The sequence below is a fragment of the Pan troglodytes genome, chromosome 1 (genome assembly GCF_028858775.2).
Source record: "Pan troglodytes isolate AG18354 chromosome 1, NHGRI_mPanTro3-v2.0_pri, whole genome shotgun sequence".
In the NCBI taxonomy this organism is placed as follows: domain Eukaryota; kingdom Metazoa; phylum Chordata; class Mammalia; order Primates; family Hominidae; genus Pan; species Pan troglodytes.
The window spans coordinates 110,995,545-111,012,683 of NC_072398.2; the positions used below are offsets into that span (position 1 = coordinate 110,995,545).

General features: G+C 37.5%; 1 protein-coding gene across 1 annotated transcript in view; it reads right to left on the reverse strand.

Moving 5' to 3' along the window:
- RSBN1 (round spermatid basic protein 1) overlaps nucleotides 1–17,139 on the reverse strand; it is a 50,846-nt gene that overhangs the window by 5,591 nt on the left and 28,116 nt on the right. Inside the window, exons 3-5 of the mRNA XM_003308310.5 lie at nucleotides 10,243–10,380; nucleotides 9,782–9,924; nucleotides 811–978 (exon numbers count right to left, since the gene is read on the reverse strand). Coding sequence (XP_003308358.1) covers nucleotides 811–978; nucleotides 9,782–9,924; nucleotides 10,243–10,380 — 449 coding nt within the window. The remainder of the gene's footprint in view (nucleotides 1–810; nucleotides 979–9,781; nucleotides 9,925–10,242; nucleotides 10,381–17,139) is intronic.

Genomic DNA, 17,139 nt, shown 5'->3' on the forward strand with positions numbered 1-17,139 from the left:
TTAAAACAAAAATGGCTAAAAAGAATAGTTTTATTCTAAACTAGTTGCATTTGCAGTCCTCTTGCCACTTTGTATCTCCATGTCCTGAGCTTTGTTAAAACTGGGCCCCAACAGAATATAAAACGGTTTAGCCACTATGGACAACAGTCTGGTAGTTTCTCAAAACATTACAAATAAACTACCACATAATCCAGCAACTTCACTCCTGGGTGTATAGCCAAAATAACTGAATGCAGGGACATGAAGAGATATTTATACACCCATGTTCACACCAGCATTCTTCACAAAAGCCAAAAGGTAGAAGCAACCCAAGTGTCCACTGATGGATAAACTGATTAACAACATATGGTATATACATACAATGAATTATTATTCAGCCTAAAAAGGGAAGGAGATTCTGACCCTTGCTACAACACGGATGAACCCTGAGGACAATGCTAAGAGAAATAAGCCAGTCACAAAAAGATAAACACTATATGATTCCATCTATATGAAATATGTAAAGTAGTCAAATTCATAGAAACAAAGTAGAATGATGGTTACCAGAGCCTGGGGATGAGAGTAAAAGAGGAATTGTTGTTCAGTGAGTATAGAGTTACAGCCTTGCAAGATGAAAAGGTTCTGGAGCTCTGTTTCGTAACAATGTAAAGATGCTTAACTCTACCAAATGTATATTTAAAAATGGTTAAGATGGCAAACTTTATGTGTATTTTACCACAATTTAAAAAACTGGTCCTAAACCTTTTAAATAGAGTCCACATTGTCTTATACAATATTAACCAACCTTGCAGTTGAGTTCAATTAACTCACCATTCACCAAATTGTACAGCTTTCAAAACTCCAACAGCAGCCGTACTCTGCCAGTCAAACCCCTGACCGACATGATCAGCATGAGCTCTAGTCCTATCTTCAAAGAGAACTTCACGGGGTTCACTGGTCCGAGGTAGGTACTGGAGATTTTTTATTTCATTCATTGATCTAGAGTTGATTTGGTTGTTAAAGGGTAAAGCAAGGAAGAAAGAGACCCAAAAAAAATGAATTAATAGCAGTAAGGCAAAAAAAGTCTGCTAAAATACCAGATTTAAATAAGATGAGGACTGAGAAGGGTTCAATGATTATGATCATTAGCATTTAACACACTATATTATAATGCTTAATGTAATTACCTTCCTCTCCCTGTGTGCCATAATAAAGCTGAAAATATATCTTAGATTAGGCTCAAATGTAGTGCTTCTGTTCTAGCAACAGAAAATGAAAGTCAAAGTTTAAGGCTTCTTTACCCTCATTCATCTTATTTCCAACTCTCAAAATATGCTACTAGTGAGGCTGCCCTCACACAGTTAACAAAAATTCTGGATGGAAATATAGCTATAATTAAGCATTAATCAGGCTGCACTTAGACCCACTTTCTTATAACTAAAAGTCAGGTAACACTAGATATTGACCATTTGCATCCCCGTTGTTCCTACAGATAGAATTTCTTGAAGTGGGAAAACCTTTTTGTGAAAAAAAAAAAATTTTTTTTTTAAAAGAATTCTAGTGTTAGCATCATAAGGCTTTTGTTTAAGATAGAATCTCTGATGTTAAGAATGGCTTAAGCAGATCCTGAATTCTGGCAAAACAGCTGCTGCCAACCAATTTAAAGACCCCCACAGAAAAACCTAATCAGCATGATAATAGTTTATTCATCTCTTTGTCCATGACTTCACTTTGTACTCTCGGACCAATAAACATCTCCACACATCAGCCCATTCCAAAACCTTTAAAAACCCTCACCCCCAAACTCCTCAGGGAGACAGATTTGAGATTTCCTCCCATCTCCTCCTTTAGTGGCCCTACAATTAAACTTTCTCTGTTGCAATCTGCTGTTTTGGTGTACTGACTTGCCATGTGCATCAGGCAATGACCCTATTATAGTTAAACTAGAGTTCTGATTCAAGATTGCAAACCAGGCATCCATGTTATCTCCTTCTACATTAAAATGAAAGTAAAAGTCTTCAAACCAATAATAGGGGAAGTGGGGATTAGATGGGAGAATGGATTAGAGTACAGATGAAACAGAATTAGCCATGAGTTGACAGCTGTTGATTGTATATTAAACACAGCAGTTTATTATATTGTTTTCTGCTTTTTTATGTGCTCAAGAATTTCTAAATATAATAATCTAAAGATGATAGTGAATAAGAAGCAACAAAGGAAATGAATTAATGAATGAGCAATATCAACAAACTTTTGCAAGATGGAAAATGATCCTAGTACCTGAGACTAATAAAACTGTGCAGAGAAAGCCACAGGCATAGAATACACAAGAAGGGATCAGCAGCCAAAAAGGCAGCAGACCTGCCCAACAGACCTTGGAAAAGCCTGAGTCCAAAAAGAAGCCAGGCATAATAATGATGAACAGAAATGAAGTGAGGCTGAGAAAAGGGGAATTAAAGTGAAATTCTGCAAATAAACACATCATCCCTGCAGGTAGAAATGTAGACACACATTTAGCCCCACATGGAGTAGACTATGGCTACCCACCCAGCATCCATTCCTCCCCTTTAATTCCCTGACAGAACCCTAATTTTCATTAGGCATCTCATTCTGCCCTGTATGTGACCTCATTCACAAGCTCCAGAGTTAATTTCTGATGAGTACTGGTAAATTATGGTAAGCTCATTTCCCCTGACAGTGACTGATTTAGGAATAGACATGAACTGATTCTGTCTAATAGTATGAAAGGAAATATGCTGAAGAGACTTCTGGGAAGTTTCCTAGCTCCCAAGAAAGAAGTACAAGAAAAGATACTATCTTCTTCTATTAGATATAGCCAAATCAAGATGTGATGTCTAGAACTGCCTCAGCCATCTAGCAACTATAAAGGGAGCTAGTGTAAGTAAATAGCCTAAGCCAAGAGTATGTTAGAACAGAGAAAAGGAAAGAATCTGGTCCCTTGATAACAGCACTGACACACTGACCATATGGTGCCTAGAACCAACCACTCTGGACTTCTCGATATACAAGACAGACATTTTATTTTATAAACAAGTTTGAACCAAAATTTTTGTTGCTTATAGCCAAAAACATCCTGATAAACTTTCAGCCAGAAAAACTGCACATTCTCTAAACACATGGAAATTGCCACAAAAATAGAACATAATCCTCTGAAATTTGGGCACGTCATTTAGTGTCCATTTCTATGCCTGTTCACTCTAAGTTGACAACTGACAATTGTCTACCTGTTGACAAGACTCACCAAAATATAAATAGAACTCACAATAGACCCAATGCTTTATTTTAACATATGAATGGGTCAACCGAGAATCACCAGCTTCTGAAGATAGCAGCCTGACAGAGAAAAACCAAAATGAACAATGCTAAAATTTTAAAACACCAAAGAAAGGTTAGAAGACAAAAGTCCAGTAAATGTCTCCGAATCAAAAGCAAAAAGATAATAGGAAATATGAGGACCATCAAACCAGGAGCTCTATTATTCAACCAATAGTAGTTTCAGAAAGAAATAAAAGAAAATGAAGAAGAAATTACCAAACCAATTAAGTAAGAAAAATTATCAGAAAGGAAAGGAGACATGAATCTTTCAATTTAAGGTGACTACTAAACAACAAAAAGTATAATTAAAAAATAAGAATGAAAGACTCAAGACATATCATTGTGAAATTTCAGACTGCTGATGATAGAGGATGCTATAAGCTTGCAGACAAGAAAAAAATAGGATACCTACAAAAGAATAAAAATTACACTAGCATTAGGACTTCTCATAAATAATATTAGATGCCAGAAGACAATAGAGCACTGCTAAAAACACTAAGAGACAACACAACTTCTGGACTTCAGCTAAATTATAAATCATGTTTATTAACAGAAAAAGAAATTTTCAGACATATAATAACTCAGAATACCTCCTTTTTCTTAGACTATTCCTTGAGAATGTGTTTAAGCAAGAGAAGGAAATAAATCTAGGAAAACAACAACCATAGGTTAATGCAGAAAAGCATTAAATAGGAAGTCCTAGGTGGATAACTGAAATAAGCCTTCTATAGGCAGAACACAGAGTTCCAAAAGATATCCACATAAAAAAACTGATATGTTACAGCAGACAGTATGAAAAAAATTCTAAAAGGCATGAGGATATGATAAAAGAACAGAATGCTAGGTAACTACCAACACCAATGCCCTCTCAAAAAAAAAAAAAGGTTATAAAAGAAAGCCATGGTCAAACAGATGAGAAAGTCAGCGTGGTTCTGGAAGAAAGTAATGTACCTTAACTCTAACCCTATAAGCAGTAAGGAGAATGGATGCAATAAATAAAAAGATGGGAAGCAATAAAGAGAACAGAAGATATTTAGGATGGTCAAGAAAAGTTTATGTTCCTACCTCAAAAAAAAAAAAAAAAAAAAAAGGAGGGTAATCAGAAACTGCAGGAAAAAAAGAACACTTTTTTATTTTCCTACCTCAAAAAACAGGGCAATCAGAAACTGCAGGAAAAACAGAAGACTTTTTTTTTAAAGAAGTTATGATATCAAATATAAAACTTTCAAAAAATGTGACATGGTTTTAAGTACGTAGGTGAAATATAGAAAAGAAAGATGCTTTTGCATATTCTTCCTTTGAGTGATGATATAACATTGAAACCTTAGAATATGAATTAATAACTTAATAGCTGGGTCTGCAGTAAACACAGCTCGCCATAATATTTTAGAATCCACTTATTGACAAGGCATGTAAGACCTAATGATAATTTTAAAAACAGAATATGAATTAACCCCAGCAATGTGTAGGGACAGCTGACTGAAAGAAGAAATGAGGAGGAAGAGGATAAAGTAGGGGTCATCTAACTATTCAGAGAACATGTAAGAGGACGGAATACCTGCTATCATACCAAAAAATCAAAACCTGCATAAAAACATGACATGTATATCATACATATATGCAACTATTATATACACAAGATTTAAAAAATTTTTAATTAAAAAAAAACCCTGCCAAGGCCTTTTTTAAAAAGTATTATAAACAAATGGGTTTTGCCTCTAGTAAAAATATATTTGCCTCTGGGAAGGAAAAGTGGGCAGGATTTTCCATTGTAAGTCTTGCTGTATTATTTTATTTTTAAAAAACTCTGTACACATATTTCTTTAACTCTAGAGTTCATAAATCCAAAGATGAGCTTCAGTAGCAGTGTCCTTGGTAACTGAACAGCTTCTCACATTTTTATTCCACCATTTTCCACAACAAGTTTTCAGTAACACAAAAAGATGGACATTAGTGTTTACATTTTGATTCATTCAATTCTAATTCAAAATGCTTCTGAATGCCTCACTTAAGAATATTTAATACCAACAGAAATAAAATTTGATGGCACCTCAGATGCATTATTAAATAAATGATGTTGGTACAGCTGCCTAACTACCTGGAAAAACATGTAAATCTCTTCCTCTATACTGAAGCCAATTCCAGGTGGATTAAATATGTAAATACTGAAAGCACAGAAGTACCAAGAGAAAATGTAGGTGAGTATTTTATAACACTGAATAAAAGAAGGCTCTTCTAAGCCTATTGCTAAAGGAGAAACCTCAAAGGATAGATCATGTAAACAAAAACTTCTGTAAGTAAAGAAAAAAACACTGAAGCTGAAAGCCAAAAAAAGAGAAAAACTTGGAACAGAAGGGAAAAAAAGCTTAATAGTCATAATATATATGGGATTTTTACAAAAGAAAAACACCAAAATAGAAACATGTATAAAGGAAATTAAAAGGAAATCACCAAAGACAAAATAAGAAACCCCTCAAAAAACAGCAAATTAAAATGAGACATTTTTGGGTTGGGCGTGGTGGCTCACGCCTGAAATCCCAGCACTTTGGCAGGCCGAAGTGGCTAGATCCCTTGAGGCCAGGTGCTTGGGATGAGCCTGGCCAATATGGCGAAACCCCTTTACTAAAAATACAAATATTAGCCAGTGGTGGTGGTGCACGCCAGTAATCCCAGCTACCTGGGAGGCTGAGGCATGAGAATCACTTGAACCCGGGAGGCAGAGGTTGCAGTGAGCCAAGATCGCACCACTGCACTCCAGCCTGGGTGACAGAGCAAGACTCTGTCTAAAACAATTTTTTAAAATAAAATAAAATGGGACATTTTTATCCAATCAGATCAATATAGTTAAAAATGTTAGTGGAGAGTATGAGAAAAAGGGAACTGTATTATATGAGTGGGTATATAAATTGGTATATTTCTGGAAGCCCATTAGAAATGTGTATACTTTGAGACTTTAGGAATTTTTACTAAGAATATAAACACGCATGGCCAGGTGCAGTGGCTCACGCCTGTAATCCCAGCACTTGGGGAGGCTGAGGCAGAAGGATCACAAGGTCAAGAGATCGAGACCATCCTAGCCAACATGGTGAAACCCTGTCTCTACTAAAAATACAAAAATTAGCTGGGCGTGGTGGTGCATGCCTGTAGTCCCAGCTACTCGGGAGGCTGAGGCAGGAGAATCATTTGAATCCGGGAGGCGGAGGTTGCAGTGAGCCGAGATCGCGCCACTGCACCCCAGCCTGGCAACACAGTAAGACTCCATCTCAAAAAATATTTAAAAAAAAGAAAACAAACACGCATATGCACAAACATACATATCTACCAAACTTCCATCCATATACAATCAGTGGTATGCTCTATATATTTTACATCTGACTTGAGGGTCAGGGGAGGTGGCTGATTTTAGCTGATTTGCTGATTTCTATGGTATAAATACACCTAACACGAATGATTTCCAGTTACTAACGTGACATCACGCAATGTGGAACTGGAAAGTGATGCTAATGATGGCCTTTGTGAACAGGTACAAACTGGCTCCAGCACACCAGTATCATGTTTTCAAAATACTGTTTACATTGAAAACCTGGGAAAAAATTACACTAATAAAGAGTTGGTGAGGGCCAACTCTTTTTTAATTAAAATTTAAAAAAAACAACAGACCGGGCACGGTGGCTCACGCCTATAATCCCAGCACTTTGGGAGGCCGAGGCGGGTGGATCACGAGGTCAGGAGATCGAGACCATCCTGGCTAACACGGTGAAACCCCATCTCTACTAAAAATAAACAAAAAAATTAGCCGGGCATCATAGCGGGAGGCTGTAGTCCCAGCTACTTGGGAGGCTGAAGCAGGAGAATGGCGTGAACCCGGGAGGAGGGGCTTGCAGTGAGCCGAGATCGCACCACTGCACTCCAGCCTGGGTGACAGAGCGAGACTCTGTCTCAAAAACAACAACAACAACAACAAAAAACAACTAGCCAGGCATGGTGGCAGGCACCTGTAGTCCCAGATACTTGGCAGGGCTGAGGTGGGAGGATCACTTCAGCCTGGGAGGTGGGCTACAGTGAGCCCTGATCATGCCACTGCACTCCAGCCTAGGTGACAGAGTAAGACCCTGTCTCAAAGAAAAAACAAAAACAAAAACCAAGAATTGGTTAAATCTTGATACAACCATACAGTAAAAATTCCCGAGTTTTAAAGTAAACATCACACAAAGAATGGATTTTGTAAAAAGATTATTTATGGCTATATATAATTTGAAAGGTTAATATGCCTAAATGGTGGCTACCTTTTTTTTTTTTGGAGATGAAGTCTTGCTCTTGTCCCCCAGGCTTGAGTGGAGTGGCACAATCTCGGCTCACTGCAACCTTCGCCTCCCGGGTTCAAGCAATTCTCCTGCCTCAGCCTCCCAAGTAGCTGGGATAACAGGCGGCTGCCACCATGCCCAGCTAATTTTTGTATTTTTAGTAGAGATGGGGTTTCACCATGTTGACCAGGATGGTCTCCAACTCCTGACCTCAGGTGATCCGCCTGCCTTGGCCTCCCAAAGTGCTGGGATTACAGGTGTGAGCCACCATGCCCAGCCTGCCTTCTTTCTACTCTTCTTTTTTTTTTTTCTTTTTGAGATGAGTCTCACTCTGTCGTCCAGGCTGGAGTGCAGAGGCACCATCTCAGCTCACTGCGACCTCGGCCTCCTGAGTTCAAGCGATTCTCATGCCTCAACCACCTCAGTAACTAGGATTACAGGAGCGTGCCACCACACTAATTTTTGTATTTTTACTAGAGACAGGGTTTTGTCATGTTGCCCAGGCTGGTCTTGAACTCCTGGACTCAAGCAATCTGCCTGCCTCAGCCTCCCAAAGTTCTGGGATTACAGTTGTGAGTCACTGCACCTGCCCTCTTTTTACTCTTTCCTATTACTTTTTTCTTAAGTTTATAAAAATCAGGAAACAAATGATGGTCATTTTTTGAGGAAAGATTACAGAACAAAAAATGTATATAGTATTTAACAATTTAATAAGATTTCAAGATTCGTCATCATCCTGCAACAAAAACTGCTATAATCTAGCAATGTGCAGAACTTTCAAATGACTCCTGGGTTTTTACCATGCCACCACCCTGCATTCGTACATAATGTTTTCAAAGTATTTTCATACATTTCAAGTACCTAAGATTATTCCATACTTAGCTCAAGTATCATTCTCCTATGAGCCTTAAGTTAAGGTTTAGATTAGTCCATTAAAACTCACTTCTGGGCACTTATTTTGAATTGCTATTTTCGTAGTCTAAGCAGGTATAGATCATTTTCAGTCTCATTAAATTAGATTTTTCAAAGTACTAGAGAGTGAGTTAATCTACATTTGTCTTAAAAGTCCGAAACACAAAACATGTTAGCACAATATGAATCACTGAGGCTCGGTCCTATAGAACATTATTGGTTTCATGTAGCAAATACTGGTTACCTAGTATATGTCATGAGGACAAAGATGAATAAAATAGTCCCTGTCTTCCCAAAGCACACCTCAAATGTTAGTAAAAAATAAAAACATGTAAACAAAACTTTAATGAACAGAACATTGTAGGGAACAATTAATTACCTAAGGAAGGAAAGAAAAACTTCACAAAGGAGGTGACGTCCAAGTTAAGTTTTGTTTGGTTTTGGTTTTGGTTTGAGTCAGGATCTTGTCGTGGAGTCCTGGGCTCAACTGATCCTCCTACTTCAGCCTACCAGGTAGCTAGGACTAAAGGCATATGCCACTGTGCCCAGCTCAAGCTAAGTTTTGAAAATGTATTAAGTTTGCTGTGGGACGGTAACCCCAGCACTTTGGGAGGCTGAGGCAGGAGGATCATTTGAGGCCAGGAGTTCAAAGCCACCCTGGGCAATATGGTGAGACCCCATCTCTACAAAAATAAAATACACAAAACAATTTTTTTAATCAGATGGGCATGGTGGTACACACCTATAGCCACAGTTACTTGGGAGGCTCTCCTGAGACCAAAAGTTCAAGAATACAGTGAGCTATGATTGTACCACTGCACTCTAGCTCTGGGCAACAGAGTGAGACCCTATCTCAAAAAAAAAAAAAAAAAATAGTGCAAAAGCAAAGAGTTATGATAGACTATGGTTTGGAAAGTGAATTCGGTATGGCCGGAGAAGACTAAACACAGATACATCTAGAAGAGGTACAGTTGACCTGATTATTAATGTAAACCACACTAAGGGGTTTGATCTTTTATCCTGCAGGCAGTTAGGGCACAGGTTTTTAAAAAATAAGTAAAAATTAAATTTGTGTTTTAGAAAAATGCCTCACTGTGATAACTGTGATGATTGGACTGAAAAGAGGAACCGACAACTAAAACATTTACTTAAGGGAGCCCAAGACAAATGGTTTTCAAACTGTGCTCATTTTTATAAGCAACCAACTAAAAAAAAGTAGTTTTGCTTATTTGAGAAAAAGAAATATTTACCGTCGTCTTTTGAAGGGTGACTTTGGCATATCTGCTGTAGGAATCATCTGTTCTCCTGGCCTTACCCACATTATAGGCCCATCATCACTCTGGGACCTACACTGGAGTCGGAGGCTAGAAAGTGTACCCCAGGGCAAAGTCATCTAGAAATCAGACGGATTAGTCACATTAAAAAATTGTTTCAATGATTTATAAGTTAATCCTCCCACCCAAATAAAAGTTCTAAGAAGGCTTTTTTACAACTGTATATAAAGAAATAAATGCTATTTACATAGTAATTTATATTAAAAAGAATAATTGAATTTAAGTACTTTGTACTAATATTATTATATCTGAACATTTCTGTGCAAAACACTGGATAAATTTAATTTCAATAGGCAATATTAGCTAAATACTCTTCAACATATAAAGTGCCCACTTAAGTAAAGATCAAAACTTAAATAATCTTAATTAACACTCACTTTCAGAAATGGTGATTCTTCTAACATATCAAGGAACTCCGGGAAATAATCACCAACTTCTTCATCTACTGCTCCAACGAGACTTATCTGCCGCATAGGACCTGCTCGGTAGGTGCCACAGCAGTATGTCCTGTTGACCTAAGATAAAACAAAAGAGGGAAAAATGGACCGAGGTACAACTATAATATAATTAAAGAATTAAAATAGGTTATTGTTTCCAACGTTGCCATTTCTTCTACAAACTAAGAACTGAATGGTCAATACCTTGAATAAAGTCAGAGAGGCACCCAAGCACACTGACAAATACACTAATACATATGCCACAAGCAAATTTCAATGTGTGATTTAACCTGAACATCTCAAAGAAATATTGAAGACATTAATATCTATTTAATACTTAATCTTCTCTAAAAATGATTTTTTTAACTTTGTAATATTTTAGAGTGTGATCTTTATTTAAGAAAAAAACATATAAAAGTAAACTCATCAGGGCAGGGAGAAAAAAAGACCATAGTCATATTAATCTTCCATGTTCATTTTGTACTCCCTAGCTTCAAAGTCTTCACTTTAGCCCAGATACCAGGATACGAGGCTCACTGTTACCAAGACAGGCCAATCTTTTTTTTTTTTTTTTCTTTTTTTTGAGATGGAGTTTCACTCTTTGTCCCACAGGCTGGAGTGCAATGGCATGATCTCAGCTCACTGCAACCTCCACCTCCCAATTCAAGCAATTCTCCTCCCTCAGCCTCCCAAGTAGCTGGAATTACAGGTGTGCGCCACCATGCCTGGCTAATTTTTGTATTTTTTTAGTAGAGATGGGGTTTCAACACGTTGGCCAGGCTGGTCTTGAACTCCTGACCTCAAGTGATCCACCCGCCTTGGCCTCCCAAAGTTTTAGGAGTACAGGTGTGAGCCACCAAGCCTGGCCCCAATCTTTTTCTCTACTCAACTTATGACAAACTTATTTCTACCTCCAGTGATTTTTCTCTTGAATCTGCCCAATCTGGAATGTCCTCTTTTCTGTCAACCCAAATCGTATCCATCTTTCAAAGAGCAGTTCAAAAGCTCTTTTTTTCCAGAAGTCTTTCTGGTCACACTCCATGATCTCTCCCTTCTCTGAACTCTAATGTTACCTATGAGCAACATATATTTTCTCTATATCAACTCTCCAGTGAATTTAGGACATATCCTACATAAATATGCAGCCCAGAGCATCCTATCTAGCATTTGAATGGAATCTATCATTAATTCCATACAATCTGATACTATTCCTCTAGTCATTTCATGTATGTTCTTATCTTATGTAATCTCCAATTTAGAGTTTCTCAAGGATAGAGAGATGGATCCTGTACATAGCAATGGACTAGACTAGAAATGCTGTATTTAACCAGAATTTCCACTTCAGATCAGTTACCTAACATTTTCTACCTCTGTTAAAATGCAGATTAAATTTAAAAGCCTAACATATAGCTGTACCTTTATATAAAATGGCTCTTTAATGAACATTAAAAAAAATTTAAAGAATCTACTGTCATGTTTTAAATACCACCTATTTTGCCTTAATAGGAAACAGTCTACATAAATGACCATCTAGGATATCTTACCACAATTCTTCACCATTTGTTCTTTAGCAGCATTTTTAGAATCAATTTTTTTCCACAGACAATTTAACATCACCCACACATATATACACGGAAAAAAAGGCCGTAGATCTTGTTCTCAAATAGCAGGGGTAGGGATTTTTTAATTCCTTACAAATCCTCCCCCCAAGATCACTTTAGATGATTCTTAAGCAGCAGCCACCCAGGCCAGAATTACTTTATATATATTCATATGAATTACTTTCCATAAGTTTGGTATGATCATCATGCCATAAAAAGCCAGGGGTGGCAGCATGGAACAAAGGCTCATCATGGGATATAGAGATAAGGAAGGGGAAGAAAGGTAAGTCTTTGTAAATCATTATTCTAACCTTTCTAAGCACTCTAAAACAACTAAAGTAGATTTAACCTTCAGCAACATTTCTAGGAATCATATGCTTTTAGGGGTAATAAGAAATTATCAGTCTCGGCCAGGCACGGTGGTGCGTGCCTGTAATCCCAGCACTTTGGGAGGCCAAAGCGGGTGTATCATGATGTCAGGAGCTCAAGACCAGCCTGGCCGAGATGGTGAAATCCCGTCTCTACTAAAAATACAAAAATTAGCCAGGCACGGTGGTGCATGCCTGTAGTCCCAGCTACTCGGGAGGCTGAGGCAGAGAACTGCTTGAACATGGGAGGCGGAGTTTGCAGTGAGCCAAGATCGTGCCACTGCACTCCAGCCTGGGCGACAGGGCAAGACTCCGTCTCAAAAAAAAAAAAAAGAAATATCAGTCTCCCCCAAACACCTCTCCCAACTATTCCCAGTCTCAGAAATTCCTTTACTAAGAAAGGCTTTCTCTCTATACAGGCATTTTATGGGACAAATGTCCTAAAGACCTATCATGATCTTTTTAAAATCTTTTTCCCAGCCAGAAGTGACTCTTAAGACCTATCCTAATTTAAAGCAGCCAAAACTCAAGACCAATCCTAAAGAAGTACACTGCCATGTGGCAGTTTTCAATTTACTTGGCCTGAGATTATACAACTCAATGCATTATTAATTTGAAGGAATTCATACTGCTTTAAATTTTACACACAAAGTGAGACTGAATTAATATTCTTATATCACACCACTCCAAGTTTACCTAATTCAAACACCACTAAACTCAACAGCACTGAACTTGAAGACAACTTAGAAAGGTAAACACCTAGAATAATCAACATGTGACATGAATAAATATGAAGCATCTTTTCCTATTTGTAAAGAGAATAAAAAGTAAACCTAAAAAAGAGGAAGGCGGGAGCAACAGAAGACAAAGAAAGGGTATGACCACAAAATATAGCGACCTCATAATTTCGCCAAGACCAACATGTTTATTTTCATATATACACAAAGAAAAGCTTCTCATCTTATGAGGATCTTCAGGTTCACACCTTTGTGTGAGTACCAATGTTGTATCCATGAGTGACAAAGAATTAACAATGTTCAATTTTTATTTCCTGGCAGAAGAGCCATCAAGTAAACAACTATGCTACAAAATACTAGGACTGGATTTTGAAAGCTGCAATGTATAAAGCCTATTTGGATAACTGTAGCTAACTTAGCCCAGCTAGAGAAAGCCCTTATTAGTAAACCACAACCTTCCTGTTTTCATTCCTTTACTTACATGAAATTAGACCTCTAGCTTTCTGTGACCTACGTTTTTTTTCTCAGTTATCAGTCCCCTCCTTCTTTCAGCTGCTTCCATATCTAGCCTAAACCTCAAGGTTCATCCCTCTCTCATAAACACACTCTCATCCTCTATCCCAGTCCTTCCACCAGCCCTGCCTGCAAACCCCAGGCCTGAAACATTCAAACTATCAATCCCACCTCTGGACTTCTCCATTCCATAGGCCAATAAATCTCTTTCGTCATTTAAGCCCATTTTAAAATTGACTATCCTGCAACTTGCCATCAAAAGCACCAAGATATATATACCTTTTTCACATAAGAATCCTACTTCTGTAATACTAGTCTGTATTACCTGTCTCTATTGCCTCACCTCACCTTTTATTCACATCTCATATCATTGCAATCAGGCTTCTGCCCATACCACTCCCCTGAAACAAGTCACTGATGACCTCTTCACAACCAAATTCAAGGAATGCTTTTCAATCACCTGCTTTCTTGATTTCCCTTTCCAGGCTTCCTCCTCTCCAAAACATGGTTGTTGCAGAGTTGGCCCAGTTTTCATTCCACATATTATCTGTGGGTGGTTTCAATTATACTACAGATTTAACTACCACCTGTACCCTACTACATTCCATATCTACATCTCTAACTTAAAACTCTGCCTCAGATTCAGATCTTAACATACAAATGCCTCCTGGGCAGCCCACAGACACCCTCAAATTTAATACCTACAAAACAGAGCTCATTTTTTTGTAAGGTTCCCTTCCCCTCCCAAACCTTCTTTTTCTCCTTCTGTATGTACTTCGCCGGTTAATAATATTCATTTTCTCAGGTCCTAAATCAGGAATTGATAAATCCCTCTTCCTCATCACTTAAATCAAAATCTATCCTTCTAACTAAATCTGCAGTACCACTGCCTTAATTCAGGAAATTATCATTTCTCACCTAATTGTAAAACCTCTTAACCAGTATCCTTGCTTCAGGATTCCTATCCCCAAGAGCCATCCTACATACTGCTACAAATAATCTAGGAAAAAACATCTTATCATTCAACCTTCCCATTTTAAATCCTTTAGTAGCTCCATATTACCTGTAGCATCAAACTAGAAAATCCTTTTTAAGGAAGACAAAGCCCCTCCTGATCTATTATTCCAAGGGAATAACAGACCAATATTTGCCACATTCTCCACATTTGCCACATTCTAAATATACATTTCGCAAATTCTAAATAATTTCTGCTGCCTCCACAAGTTTTCACATGTTATTGTCCACCTTTACAACTCCTATATTTCCTTGATGGTATAAAATGACTCAAAATAAGGTTTCAAGCTCAAAGAACGAAAGTACATAACATTTACAGATTTTAGGTAAGTTAGATCTGGAGTTATAACTAGATCAAAAAAGGTAAGGAATAGATGCATAGATTTGGAAATTGTCTATAACATATAATTTTTTAAGTGACTAAGACTTGAGAGAAAGAATAGAAAGAGACAGAACCAAGAACTGCACTTAAAGGAAAACAGATATTTGACAGACAGGAGGAAGAGTTAGCTAAAGAAATTGTGAAAGGATGAGTTAAGAAGTAATGCAATTAAAATGATGTAAGAATAACGTTTCAAAAAATGGTCAAGGACAACTATTTTTTAAGAAAAACAAACTGGCTGTTATGAATAGTGCTGCAATAAACATGGAAACGCAGATCTTCAACATACTGATTAAATTTCCTTGAGTTGGACATATACCAAGAAGTGGAATTGCTTGGTCATGTGGTCGTTCTATTTTTAATTTTTTAAGGAACATCCACACTGTTGACCATAATGTCTGTACTAATTTAGATTGACATTAACTGTATAAAAGTTCTCCTTTTTCCATATCCTCACCAGCATTTATTTTTTGTCTTTTTGTTAACAGCCAGAACTGGGGTGAGGTGATATCTAATTGTAGTTCTGACTTCCATTTCCCTGATGATGAATTATGTTGCACATTTTTTCATATACCTGTTGTATGTCTTCAAATTTCAGAATGTCTATTTAGGTCTTTTGCCCACTTTTAAATCAGATTATTTCGTTGTTGTTGTTATTGGGTTGTTTGAATTATTTACATAAATTTTAGGCCAAAGGGCAGAAAATACTATCTGGTCCTTAATAGAAAAAGTTTGCCAACCCCCAATTTAAACCACTCACAAAAGAAATCAAGCAATATGTTTGAATACAAACTTTGTGAAAGAGAACAATCTGTATTATTCAATATTATATATCTGTAATACAAAGTGCCTGGTATGTAGTCATAAATATTTGTTGAATTTCTGTATGTTAAGGCTAGAAATGAAGTAATCAACCACAAACTCTGGCAAAAAGAAAAAAAAGGGGTGGGGGGGGAGAAGAAGAACTGCTGATTACCAGTCTATCACTTGCATTTAAAAATTTAATAAATGCAAATGTTTGTGATACATTTAAATAATTAACAGCATAACAATGAACAGCAGTTATGACCAGAAATTCAACATGCACCAACTTTCAACCTGAAAAGGCTGACAAGAAAAAAAAAAAGAGAGAAAAAAATAGATAAAACAAAAAAACATTCACCAACTGTAGGAAACTAATGCCAAACAAGCAAAGTATTCCTTCTTTTTAGTAAGAAAATTTCCTGGGCATATGGCCAATAAGCTAGGCTCCCTGACAGCTAAATGCGGCCTGTGCCTAAGTTTGGGCCAATGAGACAGTCACATAAGTTACATATGCAATCTTCAGGGCATACCTTTATAAGGAAGTGGCTTGCCCTCCACTTCCTTTTTCTCTTTTGAGGGCTGCAACACAGAGTGGTAAAGAGCTAGTCTCAATCATGCACATGACAACACCAGTAGGAACGACAAAAATTAAAGACAGAAGGAAACTAGGATCCTGGATGACAACAAGGAACAGAGTTGCTTACCTCGGGACTGCTAAACAAGAGACAAACTTTTGTTCTAGCCACTGCACATTGGTCCTCATTGTTATGGTTTTTTAGCCTATACCTTGTATACTTTGTAATGAGGGAGGCAATATTCTGCATTGCACAGAGATATCATCTGGGGTGTGATCTCCCGATCTGGCCTAAAAAATATCTATAACTAGGGCACACCCAAAATAGAACATTTAAAGTGATTAGGGACTTGCAAACCATACAAAATGGAGGAAGAATGCAAGAAATCAAAAGTATTTCAAAAGTATTTAACTTGAAAAGATTAAAGGAGGGACACAACAGTCTTCAAATACTTGGAGGCCTGTAACATGAGTTACAGGAAAGCAGGTGTCATTCATTTACCACAAGTTTATTGTACAGTCATGTGTCACCTAATGACAGAAATACATTCTGAGAAATGTCATTAGGCAATTTGTGGTTGAGAACATCACAGATTGTACTTACACAAATCTAAGTGGTATAGCCTACTACACACCTAGGCTATATGACATAGCCTATTGCTCCTAGGCTACAAAACTTACAGCATGTTATTGTACTGAATACTGTAGTCCAGTGGTCCCCAACCTTTTTGGCATGAGGGACTGGTTTTGTGGAAGACAATTTTTCCACGGAAAAGGGCGGGGGATTGGCAGGCATGGTTCTGGATGAAACTGACCCACCTCAGATCATCAGGCATTAGTCATA